Source organism: Melozone crissalis, unplaced genomic scaffold (assembly GCF_028551555.1).
Source record: "Melozone crissalis strain CALT ecotype California unplaced genomic scaffold, PUWL_Pcris_2 ptg000004l_1, whole genome shotgun sequence".
Taxonomy (NCBI): domain Eukaryota; kingdom Metazoa; phylum Chordata; class Aves; order Passeriformes; family Passerellidae; genus Melozone; species Melozone crissalis.
Genome location: NW_026535782.1, coordinates 41,613,752 through 41,630,574, shown reverse-complemented (window position 1 = coordinate 41,630,574; position 16,823 = coordinate 41,613,752). Strand labels below are relative to the sequence as shown.

Below are 16,823 nucleotides of genomic sequence, written 5' to 3'. Positions count from 1 at the left end.
GGAAAGCTGAAGCCTGAGAATAAAGCACCCATGTGCCTTAGGGTGTCGGGGTTCAGCACTGCTGTGTGTTGGAAGCCCAAGGCAGCAGGTTGGAATAGCAGGCCCAGGGCAGATCTCAGCTGAGCTGTGTACCCACACCTACCCGGGAGGCCCTGGCACTGAAGCAACCCCAATTGCTCTAGAACAGATCCATGCTGAATAAGCAGAGCTCTCTGTGGACTGCCAAAAAATTTCCCTTGGTGCTTCATAGCTCTCGTCAGTCACATGGATATAAATTCACCTATAAGCAGCAAAAAAGAGAGTGCTAACAGAGTCCACTAGGAAGCATATAAACAGGGGTGGTTTTTTAGTTAGAAGTGATTGTAACAAATATCAGAACTAACGTCCAGTGATGTTATGGCCCCTCTTGTGAATCACTTTATTCAGGGATCTTTAGTCAAGTGCAAAGGGACTCTGCAAGCAGGAAATAGACAATTTAGTCAATAAATAACTGCTGTATACAGTTAACACACACAGAACCCAGTTAGGATTTAATGAAATATTAGGCTACTCGTTAGCATACTCCTCACCTGTGTAAAGGCAGCCAAAGATTCTTTGCAGGTATCAATCAGAAATGAAGAGTCACCCTCCATGGTTGCCATCTGCCACCAGCTAGGTCAGGACTGATGGCGCTGACAACTCAATTCAGTGACCCAAATGATTCATGACAGGTACTCAGCTAGACTGACTACCACAACTAAACTATGGTTTTGTTTTTCCTCTGAGATTTCATATCTTCCCATGTTGGTGGTTTTCCTCTGGAATCCCTGGGCTGATGCTGATGCAGTCCTAGAGCTTTTGCCCTGCAGGCTTTCTGCAGCTCATTCTCAGCAGTTTAAGTTGAGCTGTATCAGAGCAGGGCCCTGGATCCTGGTTACACAGATAGTTAAATCCCTGGGTTGTGTGTCACAGGAGGAACATTACAGCATGTATTGCTGAGAAGGAAGGCTACAGCAGCCTTTTGATTTTGAAGTGGCAAAATTCTGGAGCTTGCTCAGTATCAACACTTTATATTTTGGGGATCTTGTGTCAGTTCTAATCAATAAGAAATATCTAACCCTAATTAGGGTTGTTAATTTGTTTCTACAGTGTCTTTCTAGAGCTTTCTGGTTAAGAATGTTTTTGGATCAGGCAAGCTGGCACTTCCTCTCAAGCCATAAAGACTGTTGTGAGAATTGAGATTATGCAGTGGAACCTGTAGCTTCAAGATCTTCGTTCCCAGACAAAAAAATCTTAAAAGCTTAAAAATCATAAAATTACTTCTATATCGCAGCTGTCTGATGGTCTTCAGAAGCTGTGCTGCTGGTGCATCTGCCAGCAGTGCAGTTGCTTAAGGTGGCACTGCCTGGCTATTTCTTGGCTTGTCATTGGCAGCCTCGCCACTGGGCTGTGGGGTACAGGACCCAGCCATGGGAAATTGGTAACTCTTGATTATAAAAATGGTCCTGCTGGGGTACATCCGAGTTACGTGAGCAGGAAGTGGTGAAGGAGCAAAGCCCATCTTGCCACTTCCCCTGCCACACTGCTCTGGTGCTGAAAAGCAGGCTTTGGTTTGCAGGCTGTCTGATATATTTTGGGCTCTTGGGTTACCAACACTGAGATAGGCTAACTCTCTGCCAGCTTCAAAATAGGGAATGCAGCCTTTCTGCAAACAGTGTTTTCCTACCTGAAAGTTGTGGTCACCCATGTTAAACCATCACAAAGAAAAGACTCTTTCAACCTTCCATATTGTGGCCCGTGTCCAAGAAAAAATATATATATTTATTGCAGCCCTGTTTTTTTTGTCAGCAATGTGACTCTCTCTTGAGGCAAAGAGTAAGTCATTGCAGGAGACAAATGCATTTTTCTATTGCAGGACAGAGTCACTTGCTTTATTGGGAGCTGTGACAGAGTTGGTCTGTACATGTTTTTCCCATGAGCTTGCTCTAGAGAAAGAGATCTGTTGGAATAAGCATCCACTATTGGTTATTTGTACTTCTGACTTCAGCTAATTACAGCTCAGCCATGCCCTCTCTTCTACTTGCTAATGTCTTTGCATGTCTAGTAACTAATGGCTGCCCATAGGTGGTGAGTGCTTCTCCACATACAAATCCCAGCACTGCCTGTCAGCTTTCCAGAGGCTGGGCTCCACAATCCCAGTAGCTCATAGGTGCTGACAAGTATCTGATATTACCTCTTCCAGCTCTGCTCTGCCCCCAAGACGCAGTATGGAAGCCATTGCCAAGTTTGATTTCTCTGCTTCTGGAGAGGACGAGTTGAGCTTCCAGGCTGGGGATATGTTGAAGGTAAGTACAGTCCCCAGCTTGACTAAGCAGCTTTTCTGGGACTGCTTCCAGTTCTTTCTTGTGCTTCCCTTTGCCTTGACCAAACAGATGGGGGCACATCTATAAACTAGGATACAAATGCAGGATACTCCTCTCCCATAGGGTTTGCAATAGGACAACAATTCCCAGGTTACTTGAGTCTGTGTCCACTTTTCTCGATTTTACGTCCGTGAACTGTGGATTTAGTTGTCCTGCAGTCCTCTGGTAGTCAGCAGGGAAGGGTATGTACCTTTGCTGGGGCACAGATCAAGATCTTTGGTGACAGATTTTGAGGGTCCTGTCTGTTTTCATTAACCAGGTAAACCATCCACAGTGACTACATTATGCTGATTATGACTAAACACAGGCAGGATCAGTTCTGTCCAGAGGGATTCTGTCTTCCTTATTTCCAGCCGTTGAACTGTTTAAAAGATAACTCTCATCCATTCTAGAATTTATATCTAACTTTTTACTGTTAGTAATTATTGTTAGATGCTGCAGGGATCTTAGGCAATTGCAAATAGAAGAGGAGAATTCCACGAGACAGACTATTACACACATAGTGGAATAGTTTAAGAGGTCCTGGTCTAATAACATTATATACACCCTTGCAGGAATTTCACAATGGGGCAATGGCAGAAGTAGAGTTGGTCATCTACAATACAGAGCTTCTGGAAGTCTCTTTAAAGTTGATTTGTATGTGTTATGATAGAAAGTTCTTGTTAACGTTACCAAAGTCCCACAGATGAAGCCACTTGAAGTTTCACCCTAATTATGTATCCACTTCTCAGCCCTAGATGTTCTGTTTCCATTGAAAATGCCTGAGTATTACTCCTCCCTAAGGCCTTAGCTCCTTTACTGTCCAAAGGGATGATGTACAATCATAGGATGTGCAGCCCTGTTTGGCGAGGAGCCTTTGCTTCTCCTCTGTGCAGTCACAGATATTCCAGCTAATAATCAGATATTGAGTCTCAGCTTTGCCTTTTCCATCACCACCATTTGTTATTTTATTGGCCTTTTAATTCTTGGCACTTTAACAAAGTTGAAAGCATCCAGAACTCATTAGTACCAAATCTTTCCAAAGAGCTGTGAGAAGGTTCTAGAGAAATCACTGTGTCTCTTCAGCACAGATAAACACTCTTATTCTTCCCCAGTCAGTCCCTACTATCACATGACCCTTACTGATGCCTTTTTTCTCAGGAGACTTCCATCAAGTCCCTGCTGGGGTGATGGTGTTGGCCAGGTCACTTTTCCTTCTGTTCCTCAGTTTCCCTTCTAGTAAAATCATTATAAGCCAGAACTTCCTTTCAAAGTATGCTGGAATCCTCTGATAAAAAGTGTCAACACTACACTCCAGTTTTATTATTATTGGTTGTCATAGAGAATTCACTACCAGAAAAATCAAACTCCTTCTTGCTTCAATGTCATTGGGGTAAACAAAGCACCACCTTAGCCACCAAGTCGTAGTAGCAGTAAATCAGCCTGAGTAACAACTCTGTTCTGGCATAGGCACACACACATTCCTACCCCATCATGAGCCCCCTCATGCTGCCTGCAACAACCTGCCGATATATGAAGGAGATAAGGTGGTATATTGATGTAGAGATTACAAAACAGGAAACAGGAGGCCCTCAACCAGTAGTGACAGGAGGAAATCCACCCTCTTACCCCCCCCAACATCCTTCTCTGAGAGGATGACACACTGAGAGAAACCTGCCAGCTCTGCAGTGGCAAACAGCTGGTGGGTCGTTCTGGAAACCTCACTTCCAACAGAGCAGGGCCCAGGCATGAGCAGGAAGTAGCCATCATCCCCTGTGTTTGGCCACAGCAGTGAAAAAAGATCCTCAACCCAGCACCCAGGCATGAGGACAGCAGTGACTATACAAGTAGGGAATTCCACAGCTTTCTATTCCTTAACTTTTCTGAACCCTGCCTACGTGGCAGGGAAGGCAATGAAGAATTTGCTCCAGAGACAGTAACATCCTGTTGGCAATACAAAGCAGTTAAAATGTGCCTTAGGCTCCCAAAACCATGAGACTGGCTCACGAAGTAAGTATTATTACTGTTAACAATAGATTTTAAATTAAGTCATTTCCACTGGCTTTTTCCTTTTAAAACTCTCATGGCTCATGCTTTTAGGTTCCTCTCCAAAACCAGAAAGAGCAGGAACGTGGTCTATTTCATACAGCAGAGTCCTGTCCCAGGAGCTGGAATGTCGAACACCAAAGACCACAACATCTGCAGTAAAATCCCACTGTGATTGTATTCCTGTCCTCTCTCCTCCAGCTTAGGGCTGTATCTTGGGCCATCAGCCAGGCTGTCATGAATTTGGGCCCTTCTGGTCAGCAGTGATGCTTCTAAGGACCATTACAGTTAACATTAATGTCAGCACACTTGAAGCTGCTCCAGTGAAGTGGACTCACTTCCAGCTATCCTAGCTATCTTACAATCTCCTAAGTATAATGGTGTCTTGAAAACACTTTTTGCCTCCTTCTTTATCTACCTTGGCAAAGCTCAGGGCAGCTGGCGACTTAACCCACTAAAGAATCTCTTGTGAAATGACAGGTGAGAGCACATGGTAACATCTGTGCAGCCATAACACACACAGACACAGCTGCATATCCCTCCATACCCATATGTCAGAGGAGTTTTCACAGATATTTTCTTCTTCCCTTGTGAATCTGAGATGCTACAGTACCAGCTACAAAAGGCAGCACAGAGAATAAATTAAACCCCTGCTAAGGCTTTCAAAGCTGAATTTTCTCCATTTCACAGGCATCAGAGGTACACAGACAGGCAGTCAGACAAAGGGGTAAAGTTAACAAGCCATCTCTCTAATTCTGCCTGGGCTTTTTTATTGCTTGCTTGCTCTGAAGTGGTCATCAGCCACTAACCTTGTTGCACCATGGGTGGGGAGCAGAGAACACGTACAATTTTATTTTATTCTTACAAGGCATTCTAGGTGTCTTCCTGAATCTTGGTTGCTTTTGCCTGTCTCAGGAGATGCATTTATTCCATCCATTTCTCCATTGCAGATTTTGAGCTCCCAGGAAGAGTGGTACAAGGCTGAGCTCAGAAGTCACGAGGGCTACGTTCCTAAGAACTTCGTTGATTTCCGTGTTCCCCCGTAAGTGTGACAGAAATGGTGTCACCACCATGGCACATTTCCACCGAGAGCACAGAGGACAGGACAGGGGAAGTGCTGGGCATAACATCCTGCACTTTGGGGCTGGCAGGGATTGCCATAATGCTACACACAGATCTGCCAGCACAGAGTATTTCTACCCCAAAGCATCCTCTGCTCTTTTGGAGCTAAATGGATCTGATGATCGCTGTCAGTCCCAAGTGACTCCTTTGTTGCTGCGCAGAGGGACACTGGGATGTGGCAGGAATTGCATTTAGATGTCCTTAGAGAGAGGGAGAATAGCCATGATGTGAAGTCTTGGGAGCAGAGACGGAGGCTAAGCACAAAAGGAAGAGCAAGAGATCTTTCTGAAAACGAATCATAAAAAAATTTCCTCCCCTTCGGCTCTTAAGGACACTGACTCCCTTTTCCCACCCTGCCGCCGCATTCCTGCCCCCCGAAGTGCCTGTGAGTTTCTGTCGGTGCACTAGAGGTCAGTGCAATGCTGTGACTGCTGGTGGTCGGCAGAGTTCACAGACCAGCCGTGCCGCCCTGCTCTCACACACACACAAACGGATCTGTCAGGGGACAGGCGTACCTGCATTTCTCTCTTCCCGCTGAGGAGATGGAGCTGCGCTTTCAGAGGGGACTGATGTGTGTTGGAATGCATGTTAAATGTGCTCTCCAGCCCTATGCCATAAATATGACAGTGCATGGGATTTTTACAACCTTTCAGTTAGCAGAAAAGCTCCCAGAAGCACCTCTCATTGTCCTCTTTTTTCACAAGTGCTGCAGCATTTCAGGGGTGAGCAAGCAGAGCATGCACCAAGCCCAGTGCTTGTGGCTGTAACGCACTGCTGCCCTGAGCAGTCAGACTGGGAGCGCACAGGGATTTTGAGGTTACAAATAAGTGCCTCTGTCCCCTTTGGAGGTGGCACTTAGTGGCCTTTTTGGACATAAGCCAGCCTGCTTGGCTGAGCTGAAGGACATCATTCGTTTGCTGTGCAAATAAGGGCTTGTACTTTTGGGCCTCAGGGGGATGAGATCTTCCAGTCAGTTGTTCTTGTTCACTCTTTCACAGGGCTGTGCCATCACTCAGGAGCACTGGCAGCTTCTTTTTTCACACACATTTTTCTCATGTTGCTTTCTCTGTGCAAGAGCTGTGAAGAAATATTTCCACTTTGACACTTTTCTAAGTGTCAGGTCTGCAGTTTGAAGCAGTTCAGCCCAGATGACAGAACTAGATGTAGGGAAGAAAGTTGCCTCCTATTTTTGATGGATTGGTTTTGCCCATCTTTTTTCTGATTAAGTAATCATTGAGATTGTTTATCAAGGCTCATTTGATTTTTCTTTGCTAATGATACATAGGTAAACTGTGATGATAATAGGGAGCTCCAAAGCAGAAATGACAGACATTAGGAACTTAACAGTCCATCATTTTAATGCAATACAGGCAGTCATGTATTAGGTGAAGTCAAAGACTGCAGATTGTAGATCTTATAAGCTATGGAGTGGACATATGCAAATGTATATGATTTTGTGTTTCTCTACAGAAAAATTCCTACTGACATCATATTATTTTACTATTTATGGTGACTTTCTCATTATTAGTCCAGTGCCTTATGCTGTTGTTTGGTATGCCTGGCTAGATTTGTGTAAGTGTGCTTATGTATTCTGTGTTTCTGTGATTTTGTGATATTGCAACTCTTGCAGGAACCAATTTATTACTAGTAAAACTTTCATGTCTTGCTTCTACTAAAAATTTATGTGCGTTCCATGCAATATATCCATCACAGCCCAGTAATTTTCAGTTTGCCAAAAAGCAATTTGATGTACATGTCTGAGAGTTATGTGTGTGTATATGTATACATACACATTTTTCATTTAAAATTTCTTTGACTAACACCTTATTGTACTGTGTCTGTAATTACAGTTTCAGCTGAGTGTTGCTTCTTAGCAGACCAAAGCTTACATTGTTCTCTTTGCATGTACATGCTTTTACTACTCAAAGAAAATGGTCTGCATCCATCAAACCCCTGTACCTCAGCCTGTACGTGGCCACTGGGAGTAGCCATGTGGGCTCCTCTGATCCTTTTGTTTTCTTCCCTCCACCCTGCTTATTCACGTTCTCCCTACCCTCAACTTTTTTATTCCTCACCTTAATTCCCATCCTTATTCACATCTCCATGATTTTTCCTACTTGACAGCTGGTTTGATGAGAAGATATCCCGGCACGAAGCAGAGAACCTCCTCATGAGCAAACGAGTCGGCTGCTTCATCGTCCGAGCCAGTCAGAACTCTCAGGGTGACTTCTCCATCTCTGTCAGGTATCTGCTTCTAGCAGCATATTCCTGCTTCTTTTCCTGTTTATTGGTGTCCCTAGCCTCCTCTCATAAGAATTCCTAATGTGATGTAGGCTCTTGAGAAGTTTGCAGGCTGCCAGTCACTGGTAGTGCTGCTGTGTTGTGAATGAGAACAAATTAGGCATCTGATTCCCAAATGTTTCTGCCTCTTTTCAAGTGACACAGTGAATGCCCCATTCCAAAGCTGCATCCCCTGCTGACCTCCTTCTCTGAAAGAGCTACAGCAAAGCAGAATGAGACAGGGAAAGTCTCCCATTGTGCTTAACATGTGTCTTCCATTTGTTTTAATTCCCTTACAGCTCTAGTTACCAAATCCAAGAATCCAGCTACTACCTATGAAGAGATTACTATTACATTGTTAACTTTTTTCCCACAGGTCACTAAACAGCCATTGGACAAGGACTGGTTTTTCATTGCTTGCAGCCCAGCTACATTTCAGCGGCTTGCTGTAGCCTAGCACTTTTCAGTGCATTTGCTTCTAAACAGAGCCTTTCAATGATGTTTGGTTTCCCAATTTTCAGTCAAATAGTTGATAACCAGTTTTAAATTAGAGTCATGATTAACAAGTCATGATTAGTCTTTTCCAAGTGGTATGTACCTGCTGATTCAGGCAGCTCAAAAAGTATCCAGGAGGAATGCAGGAAAACATTCTGGTTACATTTGCACCAATTAACACCAGCAAATCAAGTACAGTCAGGCTCTTTCTCTGGCCCTGAAGTCAAGCAGTGAGGCAGAGGTCAGATCTGTATGGCTACACCCTCTTCACCCCACCAAACAGAAGAGCTGTATTCAAGCAGCTCCCTGTGAGCAGCTCCTGACCTGTTCTTTCTAACCGTGGCCCAGCACTATCTAAGGGAGAGCTTTTCCATTTAAACCACAGCCATGCTAACACTTCAGCAGCTTGGGGCTGTAGCAGTCAAGGATAGCATTCAGTCCCTGCCTGTCCCCATTTAGTCTATTTGTGCAGATGTAGCCTCTGAGAAGAGTGTTTTGAGTGCCTGGAGTTGCACAGAGCAAGGAAGTGGGTACCAAAGCCAGATCACATCTGGTGCAAAGAGGAATTGTACACATCAGACAGGAGGTGTGGGGAAGGGAGGTGCAGGGGGAATAAGGGGCAGAAGGTTGAGATTGTTAATTTGGCTTGTAACAGCATCAGAAAATTCCTTTTTTTTTCTTTTTGGATAGGGAGAATGACCTGTAGTAATGATGTTACATGAGATTTTATACCATCTTAAAAGTTTAGTGTATGGCTTCACATGACTTTTTCTGCATATAGTGGTGATCCCCATGGTGTGTAAAGGTGTAATACAGGTCTTATAGTCAATGCAGACTGGATGTTAACAGGACCTGCAGAGGCTGTTGGGTAGACTACAACTGCACTTTTTCACCCTGGAAGCTCCTGTGACCTTTATTTCAAAAGAGAGGGTTTAAAACCCTGTGCTTTGTTTTGATAGTGCTTTGTGACTGGGCAGCCCTGGGGCACTGTGTGTTTGCAGATTGAAGAGCCTTTTGAAACAGAGCCACATTTGGGTCCAGTAGGCACAAGGACTGCCACTGCATGACTTCCCAGAAGTCTAGATTTGGCCAAGCAAGAAGTCTTGGTACCTTTCTGGAAAAGACTTTTTAGAAAAAGGTAAAAGTGCAATCTGTTGATGATCTCTTTTCCATTGGGATCCAGGCATGAAGATGATGTGCAGCACTTCAAAGTGATGAGGGATTCCAAGGGTAGCTATTACTTGTGGACAGAGAAATTCCACTCGCTAAACAAGCTGGTGGACTACTACAAGACAACTTCCATCTCCAGGCAGAAGCAGATCTTCCTAAGGGACAACAGCCAAGAAGAAAAGGTAAGCACAAACTGTCCTTAGGAATTTCTCAGTCAGAAACCTTTCTGTGGAAGGAATTCCTGCCATGAGAATGTCTCATGGTGAGGAGGAGGACAGTGTGTCCCTGGAAACCCAGCCACATAACTACACTGGTGGGGCCTGAGACACAGATTGGTAGGGGATTCAGTGGTATGTAGAGTTGTAAAATTGAGCAGAATTTTTTGATTCTTCAAATCTGAATAAAGGTGCTTTGCTAAAGCTGTGCTAATAGCTCAGAACTGAAATTCTGAGATGCCAAGGGAAGCAGGATTTACCTTACTGAAATGCCTAGATTTCCTAAGGGCAGATACAGAGCTGGCTGGTGGGTTGTGACTGAGAAGAATTTGAGTCTGGTTTCTTAGGGTCCTTGCATACACCCAGAGTGCAACTACACCTGTAAGTTTGTCTGCTCAGAAGAATTGTCCATCTCCTGCTACTGAGCAAACAAAGTAAAAGGAATGTGGGGGAACAGAGGGCAGAACCTGGAGCAGTTAACCTGGCTGTTAGGAACTGGAAAGTACTACCGAGAAGAACGTAGGAGATCTGGGAACAAGATGTGCCTTCAGGGAAGGTATAGTCAATGTTTGAGAAGGCAGACAAATCCCAGTCCAATGAATGCCTGGTTTTGTGCCAGGGGAACAAGTAAATGACATAGCAGAGGCTGCTACACCTTGCACTCCCTGTACTGGGAATGAGCATGCCTGGTCACTGCAGCAACCAAAGTCCTGCTTTACTGGGAAACGGATTCTGGTATTAAATTACCAGGATGTGCAAGTAGAGGCAAGGCAGAAAGTATGTGGCCTGCTGACTACAGCAGTAAAGCTTTATAGGCTGTGTGTGGGTCATTCTTGCTGGCTCAAAATGAGAGATGATACATTTTCAGTCTGAAGAATGGGCCTGGGTTGTTGTCTCTTTCTAGACCACTTATACAGAGCTTTAAAAATGCACCAGTAAGGTATTAAAATACAGGCTCTGGGATCTGTAAGAGAGAGATCACAGCAATGAATCTCTGTGTCTGGGGAAGGAAAGAAAGACTGTATGCATGTATATCAGTATAACAACCTGTTTGGGCTGACTGTGAGCAGGAAGGGAAAGAGATGCATTTACTCCAAGATGCAGACAGGCAAATGAAAGAACAGAACTCAAGTTTGCTTTGGCAAACTCTCTGTACATTTATTATGGTGATGGGCACAGCAGAGTATGTTTAGCACCCATCACAGTGGGGTTTCTGTTCACAATTCAAATTTTTAGATGCTACAGCCATATGATAAAACTATTGTAATGTATAATATATTTCAGTTCAGCGACAAATAGACAAAAAGGGCAGTATTTCAATAAAGAGCTTGGCTCCTGTGCTGATCATCACATCGGTAGCCATATTTTCAGCTCAGCACCTCCCAGTACTACACTGATTTCAGATGGAGAGTGGCTACAAAGATCTAAAATACAGGATTCCTGATTTATTTTTCTTTTCAGATAGGTAGGGTCTTTTATTTGAAAGAGCCTCTAGAGTAGTGGGTAGTAGTTGTAGTGCTCAGTGTGCAATGATTGCACAGCTTTAGTCAAGGATGTGGTAGGAAGCAAAGCCTGACCTCACTTTTGTGATCTTTCTTCCTTCAGGAGAGGCGTGGTGGGAGCCTGGAACGGATAGGTCGGGAAGGATTCCACATGGGAGGAGCAGCTGGAGAAGATCATTCTTCTGTATCCAAGAGATATGTAGAGCATGCTGTTCCCATACTGCAGCAGCAACAGGTACTGCCAGGAACAAGGGGCTGGGACATCAAGCCCAGGCATATGAAACATTGGCTTTTATTGCTTGGTAGTGGGTGAGCAGTCATTTTGTCAAAAATCTGCATCTCTCAGCTGTGCACACAAAAGAGAATTTGTTTCCTAGATGTTTCCTACTTCTTCTCTCCATCTGCCTTGGCCAGTTTGTGTTGATATGACTTAGATGTGTGGTCATATGGCTACTTTTCTTTGAATTTGATTTTGTCTCATTCTTCTTTGGCTATTTTGGCTACTAGATTTATAGGCCTACTTGCTGTCCTTTACACTATGGAGCAGCCCAAGAAAAAGTAAAGTAATGAGTTCTCAGATACAGTCAGCTGCACCAGCACAACTGATGTTCCCCCAGCAAATGGGACAGAGGGAGAGCAAGGAGTGGACAGGACTGGGTCATAATAACTCCAGATTGCCTGAAGTCCCCTTGGCAAGCATGGTTTTTATCTGTGAGTTAGAACAACCTTAGTTTTTTCTCCAAAAGTCTCAGAGACCAAAAAAGCCCCTCTCTGACCATTTGTCCCAGCAGCTGTGAAACACAGCTGAGAGTCAGCTTTCAATTCCTAAAAAGTAAAATCCAAAATAGAGCAAAATAGAGCAGTCTAAGCTGACCTCTTCCATGAGGGTCATTACTTGCAGAACTGGAGCACAGGGACTTTATTGGAAGCAGACATCTAAAATTATTGATGTGCAGGCTCAGTCCTGACTCTTGGCCCACTAATGACTCTTAAATCCCCTCGTTTATACATCTCAGAATATGAATGTGTCATGGTTTGATCTCAGCTGGCAACTAAGAACCATGCAGCCACTCACTCACTTCTCCTCCTGCAGGTAGGGAAAGAATCAAGAGAAAGGTAAAACTCATGAGTTGAGATAAGAACAAATTCATAATTGAAATAGAGTAAATAGTAGCAGTAGCAGTAATAGTAATAATAGTTGTTATTATCATTTTCTGTTTATTTAAAAGGAAGTAACAAAAAGAGAGAGAGGAATAAAACTCAAGAAAAAGAAGTGATGCACAGTACAATTGCTCATCACCCACTGGCTGATGCCAATCCCTGACCAGTTATTGGCCTCTTCTGGCCAACTCCCCCCAGTTTATATACTGGGTATGATGTTCTAGGCTATGGAATATCCCTTTGGCCAGATACTGAGAAGTCCTTGATTTAGAGTGAGCCACTGCTTAGCAACAACTGAAACATTAGTGTATGCAGTATTCACATACTGAATCCAAATCACAGCATTATACCAGCTGCTACAAAGAAAATTAACTCTATTCCAGCCAAAACCACAGCAACATGACTTTTCTGCTGCTATTTTCTTTCTAGGAAAGATATGGTGGGAGTCTGGACAGGAGTGACATGATGCACAGACTAAGGGATCATGGCCAAGGAAGTGCAGGAGCTATGCAGAGGAGACACACGGACCCTCTGCACCAGCAGACACCGGTAGGTGATGCACCTGGGAGGCCTCCTCTGCCCAAGTCACTGGGTCCCTTAGCAGTCTGCACCATGTCACCTACATGGAGGTTGCATGAGAAGTTGTGTATTTTGCCTGCCAGGCCATGTCTTACGAGACATTTCTGAGTCTCATGACTTTATCCCAGCCACTTGAACCTGCTCCTGGACTACAGTGTTATGTGAGCATAGTTCTGGTAACTGCTCTCTTATGCAGCCTCAGTGGAAGAGGGAACTTGGCATGAGCTCAGCAAAACAGGAACAATCCCCATCTGGGACACTGGAATGAGCACAAGCTCACCCATGGATTTTGATCAAGCACGAGACCAGTCCAGCAGAAGACATTTCTGAAAGCCTAATAATATCTTCTAGCAGAACTTCATGTCCATTAATGCACGGGGCTTTCAATTATCTTTGCCACCACAGCCAGGCAGTGACTGATGTCAGTAGCTAAATGTGCAGTATATTTTTTAAGTTCTGTGGAGAGCAGCCTCATGATCCTGTACCATGTTACAGTGCTCCTCCTGTCTTGCAATGCACTTGTAGTCACACTGTCTCTTCCATTAATTTTTGCTGCAGTCCTGAGAAGGCCTGAGATCACCCAGGTCTGTGCCTGGCACATCTCTCAGACCTCCTTTGCCATCAAAGTGGTGCTCACCTACCCGACACCCTTGGCTGTCAGAGCCTCTTAGCACAGTGGATGTGGGTGTGATCCAGTTGTGTCCCTGCAGACACCCCAGACCACTCTCCTATGGGATCCAAACCTGGCACTTGACCTTCAGTCACTCCCTGCTCTGCCAAGTCCCACTGTGTGAATGCCCACACAGAACGTGGTGTCTGTCTCTGCCTCAGCCTGTGACTCCACTGCCAGCTACAAATATTTCCCCATCAGCTCAGTGTGACCTAAGGATGCTCCTCTTCCTTGAAGAAAAGTCCAGCTTCAATGTCTGGTTATGTCTCTCTCCATAACCAGAGAACCTAGATCCAAGGAGAGAAGGGAAGGACAGCAGACCTTTCTCAAGAATGAGTGAAAAAGATCCAATTGGATTAGATTATTTGGAGCATGTTAAAAAATAGGGGCATGCCTCTTTTCTTGGCAAAAGCCCCGAGTCTTTATTGTAATCCAGCTTAAAATACAGTGGTTTTTATCTCTCAGAGAGGCTGTGGCAATGAATAACAACATGCTTTTGCCTGCCACATCCTATCAGTGATGTAGAAGCCACAAATCCAATTATAGGAAGTTCTATATGTCCAACCAAATAACTAGGGGCGAGGTCTAAGCAGGGCCCTGAATGGAAGATTTATCAAAATATGTGTGTCTTCAAACAGATCTATCCCTCTGTCCCTGCCAGATATACCTCCTAAATTATCCATGCCCTGTGGTGTGGATGCCAACAATTTCCCAGAAAGAAGCCCAAGCTATCTCCTTTAAAATATGATTTCTGGCCAAAGTGGGAGATTGACTGCAAAGTCCTTTAGAAAAAAATGTAACCACAGTGCACATGACAGTGCACACTCCAAATAAACTGGTATACCCAAACAGACGCTAAATCCTTTGGATCTCAGGGACCTGACCTTGGGGAGAGTCTGAAGAAGGTTTAAGACCCTTCCCTATGCCCCTTAATTGCCTGAAAGAACAAGTATCCTTCTTTAATCTTCTTTACAGTGTTCTCTACTCTTGCCTGTGTGCTTGCCTGTGTGCAGTCCTCAACTGGCTGAGGACACATTTTCATATCTGTACCAGCACCGGCCAGCTCCCTAGAGCCATTCCCTGATAGTTACAGCCCAGCAGGTCTCAGGCAGGAGTGCTTCTGTGCTCCCATAACTGGCTTCAGATGTGGCTATCCTGGCTGCCCTTACAGGGCAGAGGCAGCAGAGCCATGAGAGCACAATTTCCTAAGGACCTGCTCTCAGTCTGACTTTTCACCTTATGGTGCAAATTCCCACAAATGCACTGAGGCTGCTGAGAAACCAAACACCATCCCTCGGGTGTCCCAGTTAATTGGCCCCTCCTTCCTGCCATCTTGGCCACTTCCTGGTTTAATTGCAAGTTGGTCTAAAATTCAGCGCTGCTTGTCCTTGCTTAGTGAATGTATTTACTGGGTCCTAGGAGGGGTGGCAAAGATGATCTTTCCCAGTCCTGGCTCCTTGTTCCCTGCCTGTCTCTCCTCTCCGTTCCAGCGAACGCTGTGGGTCCGTGCCTTGTACGACTTCGATGCTCTGGAGCACGACGAGCTGGGCTTCCGCACTGGGGACATCCTGGAGGTCCTGGACAGCTCCAACCCCTCCTGGTGGAAGGGACGCCTGCGTGGGGAGCTGGGGCTCTTCCCTGCCAACTACGTCACACCGGTGCTGCTGTGAGGGCACAGTGTGGCCCAGAGGGCTCTGCTCGAGCTGCTCTTCTGACGTGACAGGGACAGAGAAGGAGTGCATCTTCCCTTGCCACCAGGACATACATTGCTTTTTGTTTTGTCTTAATTTATTGGCAATTGATCTTTTGAAATGTTGGTATGAAAGAGAACCCTGTGAGGAAGAAATTTTTTACCCCTTTTTTTCCCAGTCATAAAAGGGAGGGAGCAAAAATCTTGGACTGTTCATTGAGACTTTGCTGGGTGCTCCCTGTCCTGTCACCTCTTTTAACTATTGACAAGCTCCTGCAATTAGGTTTATTCTGTGGAAATGCCCCTCAGGAAAGCAGGCTTCAGGTTAACTTCAGGTTCAGTATTCAGGTAGCCCTGTCCCTTCATTTTGGATCTGGTAGCAGTCATAGTCTCTTCAGGCTCCATTCCACCTTTCTGTCAGAGGCAGGAGGGACACCCACGTGAATTAAATGATCCTTGGCCACAACATTAAAACTTCAGTTACGGCTTTAGGTTGAGGTTGAGACAATCTAGGCTTTCCTTAATAGTTTCTGGCTTTCTTCTAGTTTAACTATTTTCTTAATAGTTTCTGGCTTACCCATCTCACACTGTGTGTATGGACTGTATGGATATACCAGATGAAGGGGAGGAACCCTGTAAGCTTTTGTACAAACATGCAAGTGGTGAAGGGTGGGAGGGCAAGAAGCTTTCTTTGCTTCTTCTCGTAGGCCTGCTCTTCTTTCTGTACCCCCTAACAACTTACCCAGTTCCCAGCTGCTGTCTTAGGTACCTACATTTCAGCTAGATAGCCTGATTAGAGCAGATCAGACCCTTCAGCTAAATTAGCATCCACTGGATTGGATAACAGTGAATATCCCTCACTGGTTCCTTTTGTAAAACTGTACTGGGGAGGGATTGGAGAGTTTTGTCTGGTTTGGTGGCAGAAGTTCTTTCCCTGAGAACTTGCTGTGCTGAAGGTCACCATTTACACAAGTCTGGCTTACCAGAGAAATGTCCCATCCAACAGGTTAAGCTGTTATTTTACAGTATGCAAAGAATAAAGCTATAGCCATATAACAGTCTATTCTCTATTCCAGTTTCTTTTGGATAAAATAAGGTAAATTAATAGGTTTTCAAATAACTGCTGAGTGAATACACAGATGTGATACAAATTTATTGAAAATGCACATTACCTGTTCCCTTCACAAACCCTGTGATGGGGACTCTACTGCATAACCACTGCTCAGGCATGTTGATATGAAACAAGCTGCCTGAATTTTTCACCCCATGTGGGACCTCAGCAGTCAGCAAGGAGAAGTGATGATTAATCATTATTGAAACAGAAGGCATAGGCAAGTGAAAACCTCTAAACACAAATCAGACTCAGCAACAAAAACAAAAAGTTGTTATCTTTTGTTAGTCTCAGTGGAAGAAAAAGAACCCAGGAAACAGGTTCTTGGGGAAGGCCAATTCAATGTGGCTGGCCTGAATAAAGCTGCCAGCTAGACAGAGTGTTAGCACAAAGAACCCATT

At 44.7% G+C, this 16,823-nt stretch overlaps 1 protein-coding gene across 1 annotated transcript; it reads left to right on the top strand.

The window, feature by feature from the left end:
- The first annotated feature begins 2,231 nt into the window (after nt 1–2,231).
- Nucleotides 2,232–15,291, top strand: GRAP2 (GRB2 related adaptor protein 2). Its single transcript, XM_054277737.1, has 7 exons — nt 2,232–2,324; nt 5,378–5,469; nt 7,674–7,793; nt 9,508–9,676; nt 11,315–11,446; nt 12,802–12,921; nt 15,112–15,291. The coding sequence occupies exons 1-7, from the start codon at nt 2,247–2,249 to the stop codon at nt 15,289–15,291; spliced, it is 891 nt and encodes a 296-aa protein (XP_054133712.1). The 5' UTR covers nt 2,232–2,246.
- Nucleotides 15,292–16,823: the final 1,532 nt, after the last annotated feature.

Coding starts and splice junctions, on each gene's coding strand:
- GRAP2 (XM_054277737.1), top strand. CDS start 2,247: ATGGAAGCCATTGCCAAGTTTGATTTCTCTGCTTCTGGAGAGGACGAG. Junction 5,470..7,673: donor GTTGATTTCCGTGTTCCCCC/GTAAGTGTGACA, acceptor CCTACTTGACAG/CTGGTTTGATGAGAAGATAT. Junction 7,794..9,507: donor GACTTCTCCATCTCTGTCAG/GTATCTGCTTCT, acceptor ATTGGGATCCAG/GCATGAAGATGATGTGCAGC.